Source organism: Branchiostoma floridae, chromosome 16 (genome assembly GCF_000003815.2).
Source record: "Branchiostoma floridae strain S238N-H82 chromosome 16, Bfl_VNyyK, whole genome shotgun sequence".
Classification (NCBI taxonomy): domain Eukaryota; kingdom Metazoa; phylum Chordata; class Leptocardii; order Amphioxiformes; family Branchiostomatidae; genus Branchiostoma; species Branchiostoma floridae.
This window is the reverse complement of record NC_049994.1, coordinates 8155231-8171546: the sequence shown is the minus strand read 5'-3', so window position 1 is coordinate 8171546 and position 16316 is coordinate 8155231. Positions and strand designations below refer to the sequence as shown.

The following is a 16316-nucleotide window of genomic DNA, read 5'->3' as shown; positions in this document are numbered from 1 at the left end:
TAACCGCAGGAAAGCGAACCCTTACATTTGGACTTCGGAAATTTCAAACAAAGATGTGGCGTGACTTTCAACGCTTGAATATCATGGTGAGACATGTGGGCAAACGGTGGAAAGTGACCGGAGTACCCAAAATTACTTTGTAACTTTTCTATATACGAATGAAGGCTCACCTGGGGGATAACCGCTAACCGCTAAGCGAACCATGCGGTAACCGCAGAAAAGCGACCCCTTACGTTTGGACTTCCGAAATTTCAAACAAAATGTGCGTTACTTTCAACACTTGAATATCATAGTATAATATGCCATCCAAGCTTTGCGGTAGGTGGAAGGAAAATAGTTTGAACGAAGTAGCTTTACAACGATTAAAATGTCACGTTGTCATCTTTACTCGCACTCTAATGATTGACTGATTAGTTGATTCATTGATCAAGGGATATAAGGATGCCTCAATTTTGTTGGCAACTTTAAGTACTTATTTTGCGTAAAGTTCAGTTAACCTTATTCAGACCGGGCTTTTTTGGACATCCCTGGACCGGGGGAGTGGGGCTTTTGAGGCCCTCCACTTCTAAGTCCTATAACTCTAACACGACGTGCCGTAGGGCTACCAAACTTTCAGGACATGATGTCGACATAATATCTAACAAGTATTTGACGTTTGACGTTACGCTGACGTAAGATAACGTAATTATGACGTCATCAATTTGATTATATTGGCCGAACTCATGAAAAAAGGGTATTCTCAGAAAACTTCAAGTTATGCTACAAAAATGTAACACCAAGTGCAAATAGAATAATAATGTTTATTATAAAATGACGTCATGCACATCTAAGATACGAGTTGGGCTCCGCCATATTATATCCACCACCTTGAATTCTTAAAAATACTTTTTTACAACAAATAATCACAAAGGGCAATGCAAATAGACTAAATTCATTCATTTAGATGTTTTTTGATGAAAAAATACCAGTTAGTTACAAATTTTAGGGAATAATTAGCTTGTTATTCTTGATCCGGCCATACGGTCCGCCATCTTGGATTTGGGGCTGATGACGTCATCAAATTAGCATAATTTTTGCATATATAATTGTGAAAGATATGCTAAATAATGCAAGACTTTATTTTTGTAACAAAATAGCAGTAATATAGCAAATAAATGTGAAAAATACATTGTTAGAACCAAAAATAGTGATTGTTGGCATAACTGCCTGTCAACAAACGGTTGCTATGGCAACACTAAAAATGGAAAATTTGTCAAACTTCATAAAATTGTTGCCAACAATGTTTTAGGAAAACTCACCAAATTTGGTGGCTCTAGCATAAGCCATTTTTGCGTTATAGGACATCAAAGTTGCCGCAGGCCTCAAACCCCCCCCCCTGGTCTGAATAGGGTAATGTACTTATTTTGCCTAAAGTTCTGTTAACACAGTCCAACGTACTACTTTAAAGTCTACTCCAAAAACGCCACTTTGTGTGAATCGGATCACAACGTAATGTTTAAGCTTTCAGATGCAATACAGTTTCACGACAATGCCTTGCTTTGTTTACACATCCTGATCTTTTGTTTGTCGCTAGTTGAAAGTCATGTGTCAAAGGTGACAGGTATAAAGGTCATTCAGAGGGGGAGGGGGGTGTTTGTGCATGCAAACAAGCAAGGTCGCACTGGCAAAAAGCAGTAACAAAGAATATCTCACAAATCAAGCAGCGAAGAATATGACAGGTGGGTTGTTAACTTATCATCAACGTTATGATCTTTGACTTGAACTCATTCGGGACTCTCAATAATCAGAAATAATGAGGAATATACTATCCTTGTAACTGGCACTATTATTATAACCCTCCACTACCCCATACGTATACAGTCAAACCTGTACTAGCGGTCACCTTTGCATAGCGACCACCTGGCCATTGTGGTCACTTTTTCTCGGTTCCTTGGATTTGGGTTCGCTTAAAAGGCTGGGCTGTCTACCAGGCCAGGCTACCTGGCCTGTCTACCTGGCCTGGCTATCACGTCAGGCTACTCAGATCCTCCCATTCATAGCCCCATCATGTGGCACTCAGCTGATTGACAGGCATAGTAATTGCTAATCTCCAACCCTCCCAGTGACCTGAGGTTGACCTGTCCACTGGCTGGACCCTTCGGGAATGTGTCTGGGAGGCCTTGCTTGCAGCTTGTCAGGAACACATTCAAGTACTGTACCAGTACTGTGTTCGGTAAATGCTTTAGGGTGTTAGACCTAGAAAACAGAGGTCCTGGATTCAACTCCTTTGACATGTCACAAAACTGTGCTGTTTACAGTACTTTCCCCACTCCAACTTGTACAAGGGGGTTGGAGAGATTATTGGTAGTGGAAGGAGAGGATTGGGCTTTGTCCTGGACACAAAAATTGTACAGTGGATAACATTCCACAGCCTCAAAAAGGCTATGTGACGAGCGAGATTGTATATGTCAACATGGCATACTAGCATAGAGAACAAGGAGGTACATGTAATTACCCCCCCCCCCCCCTTGGTCATTACAAGTTTAGCTTTACAGGGATTTATGCTCTTCCTTCTTGTTGCACGAGCTGAGATGGTTTCTGTTCTACAAGATAGATATTCAATAAAGAAACAAATTTCTGTTGCTGGGAAGCCCATTCTTACACATACACACACACACACATTCACACACACACACACACACACAAACATACACACACACACAGTACTGGTACTTGTGTTCCTGACACGCTGCAAGCAAGGCCTCCCAGACACATTCCCGAAGGGTCCAGCCAGTGGAAAGGCCAACCTCAGGTCACTAGCAGTGTTGGAGATTACTATGCCTGTCAATCAGCAATTTTGGCTGAGTGCCATATGATGGGGCTATGAATGGAGGGATCTGAGTAGCCTGACGTGATTGCCAGGCCAGGTAGACAGGCCAGGTAGCCTGGCCTGGTAGACAGCCCAGCCTTTTAAGCGAACCCCTTGGATTTTTCCCATTGACCTAAGCATTAAGAAATAATCTATAGCGATCACCTCTCCAACGAGACCACGGCCACACGATTTCCGGTCCCGTAGATACAGAAACATTGCATATTGCGGCCATAAATGCGAGGTTTTGGAGTTCCTGGCAGGGTCATTTTGGCAAATTTACCAACATTGCGCATGGCAATATCAATCATTTCGGCAGTTGAATTTTGAGACGATCGAGACAATGTTACTTAATAGTAAGAAAGATCAATGGGTACTGAAATCTTGTGCATTATTGCACGTGGTCAATTGATCAACACTTTCTGTATAGTGGCCACCTGTCTATAGTGACCACATTTGTCTGGTCCCTTGAGTGACCGCTATAGACAGGTTTGACTGTATATATATATATATATTCAAATTAAGGGCGTTGATTATTTGGACGACGTAGTTCGGGTGTGGTAATATACCAGTGATTAAGATAAATATACCAGTAAATCTTGTAAGATTGAATGCTACCAATAAAGATTATATTCAAAATATTTTCGCAGGTAAACTTGTTTTCTGTCTTCGTCACTGCAAAATAAACTTGTCCTATCAGATAAATGGTAAAAAAATGTCTTTTTTGATGTGGTTGTGTATATATCACAACGAGAATGGTTACTTTTTCTCGCTGTTTTGTACACAAGCAGCAAGGATGCGGTCCCAAATATGTGGAATAGACTAATATAAAGAAGTGCATCTATTAAAGCTATGTCAAGTGGATTCTATCAACCTGATGAATTTTTTATTGGGTATAAAGCTTATAGTTTAGATCTTTAAAATGTGACAGACACAGACTGAGACGAACATTTTACTTTGGTCTGCTGGTTGTAAGGACAGTGACCTTAGCCGACCCTGCACAGGCCTTGGACTATTTTTATAGCCAAGGAACATTCGCGTCTGGTACCGCATTCGTAAAAGAAAATTAGTCTCCAGAAGGAGTGTTTTTTTGCGATAGATTATGTACCCATGAATATATAAGTAAATGGCCCACATTTTGGACCAATTTTTCCCATTGGGACCTTGAGCTTAAGTGCCTGTTTACCCTGTCCATAGAGTCCATCTACACGTTCACAGAGGACTTTGATGTCACTCCTTCCGTCCAAGCAGACTTTGATAAGAATGGCTACATCATTGTCAGGTATGTGGGTGTTTTATGATCAATCAATAGGTTTGTTATTGCACGGATATAACCAAGATTGGTAAATATAATGTTTACCAAATTATAAACTGGAATGTAATGAAATAATAACAAATATGTACAACTAGACCACAACACTGTATTCTAACTTTTACTTTTACATTCCATCTAACAATGACGAAAACTATGTACAAACATCCTATATGTATCGCAAAACTGTAAAAAAAGACATAGATCTCATAGAACAAATTAGATCGGTAAAAGCAAAAGCAGTTTGGTACACAAAAACCATATGTACTTTACGCAGGTTTGTGTCCCTCGGACTCTTGTTTTACCAAAGGTCTCTGTTCGATTCTGAGGAAGTCACGTTACTGAAGGATGCTCTTGAGTCGGACGAGGGAATCATTCGGTACGCCTTCGGCCGGGACGACGGAGAGGGCGGAAAGATCCGAATGGTCCTGTGGAACCAGCCCGGAAATGACATCACTGGAGTCATGGCTAGATGTGAGAAGGTGGCAGGAACAATGGAGAAGGTGGACCAAAACTTCTTTATTATAACTCATTTCAAATCCTGAAAGGTTTATATTTGTATTTAGCATATTACTCATTATGACTTTAATAATAGACTTCAAGTGTAAAAAAAATAGCTTTATTAGGGTTGCCCCCTTCAAAAGTGAAAAAAATGTTATCATTTATGTATTTTTCAGCTGTTAGGAGGAGAGGTGTACCACTATCACGCCAAGCTGATAATGAAGGACGCTCGGACAGGGGGCGCTTTTGTCTGGCACCAGGACTACGGGTGAGCAAGGAGCTACTACATATAAGGCCATTCGATTATAGAGATGACATTTGCGTGCGCGTCAAGTTTTGTATGTTTGCATCTCCACCTTGTTGTGACTCGTGCAAAGTAGGATCAAAATGAGCACATAGACGGCATAGATTGACAAAATGCTGCGAACTGAACTCAGAAGAGAGTGGATCGTGCTTGTCAAGAATAAAGTATATAAAACATATTTAAACAGTTGTATGTTTCTTCAGTAATAAGTAAATGCCGGCAGCACTAGTGTCATTTAATAGTTTTTAAATTTACACAAAACATTTTACATGGTGTATTCCTTAATCCCGTATCACCCACGGTACCAGCTGACTGCGGATATTATCACGTAAAAGCCGAGGGCAATCCGACTAGCGGGAGGGCTGGGACCGAGGGTGATGCGAAAAACACCATGTTGTATTTTATTTATGCCCTGCCCTCATAACCGAAAAAAACAGGAATTTCGAAATTCGATGCCCGTGCACAAAGAATTGTAAATGCGTCAATCATAAAATCCGAATCCGGCATTCAAAAACCCCAGATATCTGCTGGTTCGGAACACACGTATCTTACGTTCTTATTGTTCAGTTATTACCAGGTATGCCATGTATAGTCTATAATAATGTATCAAAATACAGGTATTGGTACGAGAACGGATGCATCTTCCCCGATATGGGGACTGTCTCCATCGCATTGGACAAGGCTACGCAAGAGAATGGCTGTCTTAAGGTGTGTTTGTTTTTATGGCAACGCCAACTGGGCTGAAATTTTGTACTGCAATATGAGCAATGCCAATGATGTCACTCACGCTTACGCAATGTAGTAAAAATCAATTTATATGTTATTATTCATTAAACATTAACTGTATTATTTTTAGCGTCATTTTGTCAACCTGCTCGTCGAATATACCGGATGCCGTCGAAAATATCGGATGTTAACAAAAATAACGATGTTTGATTATTGCGAGATTTCTATTGAAGTTTTTTTTTTATTAAATCTAGGCACATGCAGTCTAATGCACTGTTCACACACACACACACACACACACACACAAAATTTGACTCGCTTGTGCCTTTTCAAGTTTGAAGAAAGTTAAGCAGTGTTCTGTGATTACTACCAACACAGATGAGCTGCCATGATAATTTGAGAAGGAAAATTCCTCCCGCATAACATCCCTATATAAATTTAAATATCAAGGTCGACTAGGTCTGCATCCAATCAGTGACCACAATTGGCCTTTGAAGCAAATTGCTTCCCATATATAAATATTCCTAGTGTGGGTAGATCATTTAATGTTTCTTAGCATAATGAGTAGATGATTTATCGAAAGTTACGATTTCCTTGATTGATATGATTGACAGGTGATCCCAGGCTCCCACCGGATTGGTCGGATTGATCACGTGCTGGTTGGTCACCAGATGGGGGCGGATGTGGAACGAGTTACAGAGGTAAGAAATGTACATTGTGTGGTTTGTACATGTGTTCCTATGTGTCAAGTTTTTGTGATGGTATTTTGTTATTAAGAGCCACAAGGAAGAGTAGCTACAATGTTGTTGCATGTTGTCAAGCAAATTGTGAATCTAAATAAGGTAAAAGTAAAACAAAGACTCCTCTCTAATGATAGGGTGCCCTCTTGTTTTATTCGAATTGGCAATTAAGTTCACTACATGTCTTCCGGCTTTAAATTTCAGATCCAGAAGTTTCTCCCCTTGGTGCATGTTGAGTTGGAGCCGGGTGACGCCCTGTTTTTCCACTGTAACCTGCTCCACTGCAGCGAGCAGAACCACAGCGACAAGCGGCGCTGGGCCTTCCTGGTGGCGTACAACCGGGCCTCCAACAACCCGGTCATAGAGCACCATCATTCACGTTACGTACCAATGGCAAAGGTAAGGACAATCTGGTCATAGGTCATAGAGCACAATCACCCATACTACATACCCATGGCAAAGGTAAGGACAACCCGGTCATAGAGCACCACCACCCACGCTACACACCCATGGCAAAGGTTAGGACAACCCATCCATAGAGCACAATCACCCACGTTGCACACCCATGGCAAAGGTAATAAGGACAACCCGGTCATAGAGCACCATCACCCATACTACATACCCATGGCAAAGGTAAGGACAATCTGGTCATAGAAACCATAGAAACCATCACCCATACTACATACCCTCATAGAGCACCATCACCCACGTTACACACCCATGGTAAACGTACGAACAACCTGGTCTTAGAGCACCATCACCCGTGCCCACGCTACACACCCATTTTAGAGGTAATTACTATCTGGCCATATACACCATTACCCAAGCTACACACCCATGTCAAAAATAAGAACAACCCGGCCATGGAGCACCATCACTAATGTTACAGAAGTTAATTGATTAGTAATACAAGAACCATTATCTGTATAGGAACTCTCTTCCAGGTGCCCAACAGTGCTATCAAGATGTGCACAACTACAACGGATCTCACCGGGAAGGATTTCTCCGATCCGGCAACGGAAGACATCAAGAAGGTCACAGAGAAGACCCAACGTTGACGACTCTTACCTGCAATTCACCCAAGCTTCACAAGGGGTCGTTATTCCCTCCGTGAAACTGAGGGTTTGTTTTTTTCACTGCTGTTTTTATGTCAGATGGACGTTTGTCAGCCTGATAACTGGGGGACGCATGGATGGATTGCTTTGATATTTGGTATGTAAGTAGGATTAGACATGACATGGGAAAGGTAGGAATTGCGTTTCTGCAGGGCGCTCTAGCGGCGTGTTATGGTAATGTAGCAGAACTTCCGGTTTTGATAATTTTTGTTCGGGACTTGTTTGGGTGATGATAGGTAGCTGTGTAAAAAGCGTAGTAAGGTGTGTAAGTTTTGCCCCCCTAGGGGTGTCCCATGGGCAGTGAAAGTAATTCTTGTGTTAGGTTCTGAGAAGGAATAATGCAAGCAGGTGTTGATGGATCGGAATGGCTGTGGGTATGCTGATAGCTTACGTAATGATGTAAATAATTGTATGCTTGTTATGCAAATTAGGTGGTAATTTTCATAATGCAATAGTTATGTGTAGAAACCTTCTACAGTCAATGTCTGTGAACAAACGAATTCAATTTGGTGAACGCCAGGACAGATTGATCTGATATTTGGTATGTGGGTAGGTATTTGGAAGGGTCAGAAACGTACGTGGCGTTTTTTTGCCTAGTGGCTTTTGACGGTTTTGCAGGGGATGTTTGTACTTGGAAAATATGTAAAATATGTAGTGTGGCTATTCCGTAATAGTGCTATATTTAGGTGATTACATCATGCCGATGCCAGTGTGGGCTGCAGTTGTGCCCGTCCCCACAGGAAGTGACCCCAAAATCCATATTTGCGGCAATAGAGGAAATGGTTTATAGGAACAGTACATTATACATGATGGGGTGTACATGTCCCCCATACGATTTGATAATCTGTAGACCAAGAATAAGGGCAATGATGATATTGTGTACAGGGGCGTATATTATACTTTTTTAAACGGTTGTACATGTAACACTTACTACCGGTACATTACATTGTTGAAAAAAGTCACGTATTAAAAAGTTTATGTACGAAGTGGAGCAGGGTTTGTTTTTCACAGTAACTTGTAGTCATTGAGGCAGGCGGGTTAGTCCGGGGGCTTCATTCCCGGACCGCCCTTCGACGCGTGCGGACGCGAAACCCCGCCCACCCACAACCGTAACAAGAACTTCGTAAACAAACACCGTAAACAAATAACTATCACTGTATATACTGTACAACTACCAATGTATGTAACTACTTCTCCTGTGCAGAAAATTCATCTGTCATTTTTATTGTTTACCATTAATAAATGATTATACCCCCAGCCATGCGTCTCGCTCGTATGTATAGGTTAAATTAGACCTATGAATTATTTTCTTAAATGGTTTCATTAGCGTAAATAATTGATTGGAGTTTTCTTAGTACACAACCATTTTCATTGGATAAGAAAGTCTACTACACACATTTGGGACCGCATCCTTGCTGCTTGTTTACAAAACAAAGAGGAACAGTAACATAGTCTCTTTCGAGAATCTATTCCCGTTAACATTGTGGTAGATACACAACTACATCAAAATAAGACAATTTTACCTTTATATGATTGGACTACTTTATTTTACACTGATGAAGACGCCAGACAAATTGTCGAACCGTATGAAAACGAAAATAAGGTTGGTACCATTGAAAATATGTCGAATATAAACCTTTAGTATTAATATCTTACACGATGCACTTTCTTAAACTTATCTAAGTCACTTGCATATTCCATATATATATAACTTATATATGTATTCAAATTCGTGCGTCGCTTATTGTATAACGTAGTTCGGGAGTAGAAATATAAGTTTGAGGTAGATGATGGGGGTCATAATAATATAATGGTGTCAGTTACAAGAATTTAATATTCCTTACTATTTCTGATTATAATTCCTAGACAAGCTCAAGCGAAAGATCATAACGTTGATGACAAATAACAACTCACCTGTCATAATGTTCCCTGTTTGATTTGTGAGATCTTCTTCTTTGGTACCGCTCTTGGCCAAGTGCGACCTTGCTTGTACTGGGTACAAAGCCAAGACCATTAAGGGCACCCAAAAAACTCAATAAACTCAACTCAAAGGTTGTGTTTGCTGGTGTGTGGCACGCACAAACATCCCCTCCCCCATCTGAATGACCTTTATAGCTGACACGTAAACAAGCAGCAAAGATGAGGTTGTACAAACAAAGCAAGAATATTCGTGAAACTGTATTGAATTTGAAAGCCACTGTGTAGTGTGTAAATCGGGCCATACGTGTGATGCTACAGCTTACAAATGCAATACAGTTTCACGACAATGCCTTGCTTTGTTTACACATCCTGATCCAATGTTTGTTGGTTGAAAGTCTGGTGTCGAAGGTAACACGTATAAAGGTCGTTCAGAGGGGGAGGGGGGTGTTTGTGCACGTAGTCACTAGCAAACACAACCTTCGTTTCCAGTACATGCACGGCACGCGAGAAGATCTCACAAATCAAGCAGCGAGCAGTATGACAGGTGGGTTTTTAACTTATCATCAGCATTATGATCTTTCGCTTCAGCTTGTTAGGGGATCTGACATACTCAGAAACAATGAGGAATGCACTTTCTTGTAACTGACACCATTATTATGACCCCTCCCCTTCCTCATACGGTATACTAGTATATATTCAAATTCAGGACGTCGATTATTGGATGACGTAGTTCGGTAGTAGCAATATACCAGTGACTTAAAAACTTTAAAAGTGCATCGTATAAGATTAAATGCTACCACGTAAGTTTATATTCGACATACTTACAGATGTACAGATAAACAACCTTATTTACGTTTTATGCATAAGATTCGACAATTTGTGTGTTGTGTACGTCAATGTAAAATGAACCTTTTCGTGTCAGATAAAAGCAGGATTATCTTATTTTAATGTAGTTGTGTATATATCCTGACGGGAATGGATACTCGAACGTTAACGAAACGTTGATTTTTCTTGTCGCTTTGTCACCAAGCAGCAAAGATGCTGTCCCAAACGTGTGGAATAGAAGCAATAAAAACACGGTTGTGTACCTGGGAAAACTATGTCGTAAGGATTTTATCAACCAAATGAAATCATAATCCGGAAGAAATGTTGATAGTTTTAGATTAATTGATTTTAAATCAACTGTGACAGACACAGACTGGGACGAACATTGAACTTTGGTCTTATGGTGTAAGGACAATGACCTGAGTCGACCCTGCACATGACTTGGGCTATTTTTATTACTCAGTGTCCTTCACGTTTCGGATCGCATTCGTAAAGGAATGGGGTTGGGTATTTTCCGATAGATTATGTATCAATGAATATAATATAATTACCCTTTTTTTAAAGAATTCCACTTAAGTTTTTGTGTGTTTAGGTAGGTAAAACAATATAACTACCGCTTAACCCATACATACCCAAACAAGACATTCGCTATATGTATAAACATATCTTTCATTGGGGATATTTTCGGCTTAAATAAGGGGCGATAAACACACCAAGAAGGCCAATTGCTTACATGATATAAAGGAAGTTGTTCTTATCGCCCGTGAACTTTGTGCAATATGAACCAGTCGGAATTGCCATGATGCCCGTGACAGACGGTTACCGTACCGTCAGCTGGGACCCGATATGATTTTAAGTCCCCTGCACTTAAATTGAACCCGAGGCCCGGTCGTACTCAAATATATCCCTGGAGCCGCAGAGTATCCCACGGTCCACGTAAGTTTAATAAACAGTCTGTAAACTGCCCGGCCGGGCCCGTTGTCTTCCAATTGGCACCTTGAGCTTACGTGCCTATTTTCTCTGTCTATAGAGTCTATCTACCCGTTTACGGAGGACTTTGATGTCACTCCTTCCGTCCAAGCAGACTTTGATAAGAATGGCTACATCATTGTCAGGTATGTGGGTGTTTTATATTCAATCAATAGGTTTGTTATTGCACGGATATAACCAAGATTGGTAAATATAATGTTTACCAAATTATAAACTGGAAAGTGATTAAATAATAACAAATATGTACAACTAGGTCACAACACCGCATCCTAACTTATAGTTTTACATACCATCTAACAGTCACGAAAACTAGGTACAAACATCCTTTATATCGCAAAACTGTAACAAAAGACGTAGATCTCATTTAACCAATTAAAATCGGTAAAGGCGACTGCAGTTTTGGTAACCACATTTACTTTACGGAGCTTTGTGTCCTTCTGTTTTACCAAAGGTCTCTGTTGGATTCCGAGGAAGTCAAGTTACTGAAGGATGCTCTTGAGTCGGACGAGGGAATCATTCGGTACGCGTTCGGCCGAGACGACGGAGAGGGCGGAAAGAGCCGAATGGTTCTGTGGAACCAGCCCGGAAATGACATCACAGGAGTCATGGCTAGATGTGAGAAGGTTGCAGGAACAATGGAGAAGGTGGGTCAACACTTCTTTGTCATCTCATTTCAATTACCGAAGGGATTAGACTTATCTTTAGCATAGTAATCATTATGACGATAATATAAAAAAATGATGTTATGTTTTCCCCAAGATAAAATTGACGAACAACCCAATGTCTGTTTGGAAACATTATTACCTTCATTAAAAATGCAGGTATAGTTTTTGGTGTGTCTGTCTGTGTTTGTGTGTCTGTCTGTCAGTTTTTCCACATATTTGTGGTCAGCATAACTCTAGAATTAAATTTATCTTGAGCATAATAACCATGATGACTTGGAATGAACTATAAGAGTAAAAATTATAGCTTGAATATGGCTGCCCCCGGCAAAACGTGCAATAAATTTGTTATCATTTATGTATTTTTCAGCTGTTGGGAGGAGAGGTGTACCACTACCACACCAAACTGATGATGAAGGACGCTCGGACAGGGGGCGCTTTTGTCTGGCACCAGGACTACGGGTGAGTTGATATTGTTACTACATCGATTATATGGATGACGGTCATCAAGTTGTGTACGTTTCTAAAAAAGTATGTTCTATTATGCCCTTAATACAGGTACTGGTACGAGAACGGCTGTATCTTCCCCGATATGGGGACTGTTTTCATCGCCTTGGACCAGGCTACGCAAGAGAATGGCTGTCTCAAGGTGTGCTTGGTTTTTGGCAACGCCCTTTGGGCGAGTACATATTCTGAAGCGATTGGTCATTACTGATCCTGAAGTAGGCGACAGTGATTGTCCAACAATGTATACCTAAAGGTTAGCATTGTAATATAATTATCACCAACATACTATCAGATAGAAGCTCATCTATGTTGGTAATCCTAAACACAACATTCCTCTATCAAGGTCTCCATCTAATCAGTGACCTCAAAATCACAATTGGCCTTTGAAGCAAATTGCTTTGCAAAGGTATCCTTAATATGGGCAGTTCCTTTTCAGTTTTCCTGGCTTTGTGATTAGTTTATTTGTAGAAAATTACGATTTCCTTTATTGGTTGACAGGTGATCCCAGGCTCCCACCGGGTTGGTCGAATTGATCACGTGAGGGTTGGAGACCAGGTCGGGGCGGATGTGGAACGTGTTACAGAGGTAAGAATGTACATTATATGTTTTTTATGTGTTCCTGTATGTCAAAGTTTTTGTACTGGTATTTTGTTATCAAGAGCCACGAGGAAGACTAGCTACAATATTGTTGTATGTTGTCAGGTAAATTGTAAATCTGAATAAAGTCAAAGTAAAAAAAAAAATCTATTGATAGAGCGTCCTCTTGTTTTATTCGCATTGACAATAAATTCACTACATGTCCTTCTGATTTCAAATTTCAGATCCAGAAGTTTCTCCCCTTGGTGCATGTTGAGTTGGAGCCGGGAGACGCGCTGTTTTTCCACTGTAACCTGCTCCACCGCAGCGAGCAGAACCACAGCGACAGGCGGCGCTGGGCCTTCCTGGTGGCGTACAATCGGGCCTCCAACAACCCGGTCATAGAGCACCATCACTCACGCTACGTCCCCATGGCAAAGGTAAGGACAACCCCGTCATAGAGCACCATCATCCACGTTACACACCCATGGCAAATGTATGGAAAACCCAGTCATAGAGCACCATCACCCACGTTACACACCCATGGCAAAGGTAAGGACAATTTGGTCATAGAGCACCATCAACCACGCTACACACCCATGGCAAAGGTACCAACAACACGGTCATAGAGCGCTATCACTCACGTTACGTGCCCATGGCAAAGGTAAGGCCAACCCGGTCATAGAGCACCATCACCCACGCTACACACCCATGTCTAAGGTAAGGACAACCGTTAGAGCACCATCACCCACGCTACACACCCATGTCTAAGGTAAGGCCAACCCGGTCATAGAGCACCATCACCCACGCTACACACCCATGTCTAAGGTAAGGACAACCGTTAGAGCACCATCACCCACGTTACACACCCATGTCTAAGGTAAGGACAACCCAGTCATAGAGCACCATCACCCACGCTACACACCCATGTCTAAGGTAAGGACAACCTGGTCATAGAGCACCATCACCCACGCTACACACCCATGTCTAAGGTAAGGACAACCTGGTCATAGAGCACCATCACCCACGCTACACACCCATGTCTAAGGTAAGGACAACCTGGTCATAGAGCACCATCACCCACGCTACACACCCATGGCAAAAGTTAGAACAACCCAATCTAGTCATAGAACAGTTACCCACCCTACAGACCCATGTCAAAGGTACGAACAATCAAGCCATAGAGCACCATCACCCACCTACACACCCATGGCAAAGGTACGAACAACCCGGTCATAGAGCAACATCACCCACGCTACGTACCCATGTCAAAGGTACGAACAACTGGGCCATAGAGTACCATCACCCACGCTACACAAGTAAATTAATTAGTAATACTTGAACCATCATCTGTATAGGAACTCTCTTACAGGTGTCCAACACTGCTATCAAGAAGTGCACAACTGCAACGGATCTTACCGGGAAAGATTTCTTCGATCCGGCAACGGAAGTTAGCCTCAAGAAGATCACTGAGAAGACCGAGCGCTGACGACTCTAACCTGCAATTCACCCAAACTTCACAAGGGGTCGTTATTTGAAACTGCGTAGATTTCCAATATCACGTTTGGAGTCATACAATAGGTTTCAACGTCACAAAGAAAGTGTTTCGCCACTAGCAGCAAAGCAATATAAATTTTTGTATACGCAATTTACAATATGTTGTTGTTCGAAACTACATGGCAGTTTATATTTCCTGGATGAACATATTTAGAAGAATTGCAAGGCCTCAAATGACAAAGACAATGGACGATAGCGCCAGTATCAAAAGGATTGCAATCTAAATCTTGCAAAATGTAACGAATCGGAAAATTACAACCTGTCTCAATCCACAGGTGGCTAATTCTGTTATCAAGACATGCGCGACACCTATCGATCCTGATGAGAAGGACATCTGGGATCCGATCGCAAAGCCATCTGTGAGCCAAAGAAGTTTGGACAAAAAACGTGGGAAGTAGTCTTTCTTCTACTTCAACTTCAAAGAAATTCCAAAGAGATTTTTGAATAGTCTTAATCCGTGGTTATTGCCACAATGGTAGCAAAAATATACCATACTTCCGTTAAATATGGAAAAAATGCATGTCTAAAACTTTAATACTTAGAGGCTACAAAATTGTTAAATTGGCTTTTTTTTCTTTAAGTCTCAAGAAAAGTCTCAGAATGTAGTTTTGACGTTGTGTCGCAAATGCTGTATGCGTAAATTTATATACTGATACATTTGCTCTAAGAAGATAATAGAATTAGGTTGTGTATTACCTATTGATATTCTTTGAATTTTCTAATTTCCATTCCATGTTATTTACCAATATATTTTTGTGCTCTGGCAACACAATAATAGCACGTTAATACCAAAACTTCGTACGTGTTTTGTCATCATTTTTGTGAACATTTCTGCCAAATAACAGTAAGACCGCCACCGGCAGACGAATCAGCAAGCTCTTATTAGCATTTTCTGGTAGTAATCGCCCGGTATTCTCTGTACAATAACGTGAGTTTTAGGGATCGGTTGACGTTAAGATGCTAGGCCATGTTGATTTCATTATATGGATGCCATCCTCAGAGAACGGCAAAAGTGATTCGAGCTTACGAATAGAATACGTTACATAGATTCTTCATTTGCGCTTTCACAACTTCTTCCGTGACCTTGAACTCGACTTAAGTATTCTACAGTCAGTCTGACACAATAGAAAAGGTCTATAATGTTTTCAAGAGTTCAAAAAGACACCTTACCCATTCCTGTTCGTTTTGCAATAGATAAATGTCAGAAAGCCAGAAACGTGATTTTTTACCCCAAACATCTGCTTGGATATGACTCTACTCACGCGTGACATGACCTCTCGTAACCTATAAATGGAAGGTCCCGGATGGAAAGTCACCAGACAGCCAAATCGTTCTGACAAAAAAAGCCACATTGTAAGAGATTAAACTATTCATGTCTCTGGCAACGATGTATGTAGCAAATTACACCCTTTTGAAACCTTTTCGTGTTATCTATAGTCATAGGGATTCAGACAAGGCTCTGTATGTGACTAAAGGGACTGGGAAAATCGCCTATAGGCCTCAACATGTAAATTCTATGGATGGCATCTTATGCAGAGTGCAAAACTAATAGCGTCAAAAAAACAAGATGGGTAAATAAAACAAGATGGCTAAATTTTTAAGATAGACACCATAAACGTCGTAACAAGATCTAAAGTGACAAAACGTGGCATCACAACTAACACGACATCCATTCTCGTATCAATAAGTGAACTAGTGTTACAGTAGTAAAAGTGATACTAGTGCGGTACTAT

At 41.0% G+C, this 16316-nt stretch overlaps 2 protein-coding genes across 3 annotated transcripts; both read left to right on the top strand.

Moving 5' to 3' along the window:
* The first annotated feature begins 1626 nt into the window (after positions 1-1626).
* On the top strand, positions 1627-8787 carry LOC118403219 (L-proline trans-4-hydroxylase-like). The gene is made up of 8 exons (XM_035801819.1): positions 1627-1718; positions 4046-4130; positions 4471-4663; positions 4838-4929; positions 5583-5673; positions 6306-6392; positions 6636-6830; positions 7376-8787. Exons 1-8 carry the CDS (start codon positions 1640-1642, stop codon positions 7487-7489), a joined length of 936 nt encoding a protein of 311 aa, XP_035657712.1. The 5' UTR covers positions 1627-1639; the 3' UTR covers positions 7490-8787.
* Positions 8788-9689: 902 nt separating this feature from the next.
* LOC118403218 (L-proline trans-4-hydroxylase-like) lies at positions 9690-15367 on the top strand. Of its 2 annotated transcripts, none has more exons than XM_035801817.1 (8): positions 9690-10010; positions 11322-11406; positions 11733-11925; positions 12314-12405; positions 12502-12592; positions 12949-13035; positions 13272-13466; positions 14859-15367. In XM_035801817.1, the coding sequence occupies exons 1-8, from the start codon at positions 9776-9778 to the stop codon at positions 14979-14981; spliced, it is 1101 nt and encodes a 366-aa protein (XP_035657710.1). In that variant the 5' UTR covers positions 9690-9775; the 3' UTR covers positions 14982-15367. The 2 variants fall into 2 exon arrangements, with proteins under 2 accessions (XP_035657710.1, XP_035657711.1); XM_035801818.1 differs by having other exon boundaries at positions 14399-15367.
* The last annotated feature ends 949 nt before the right edge of the window (positions 15368-16316 follow it).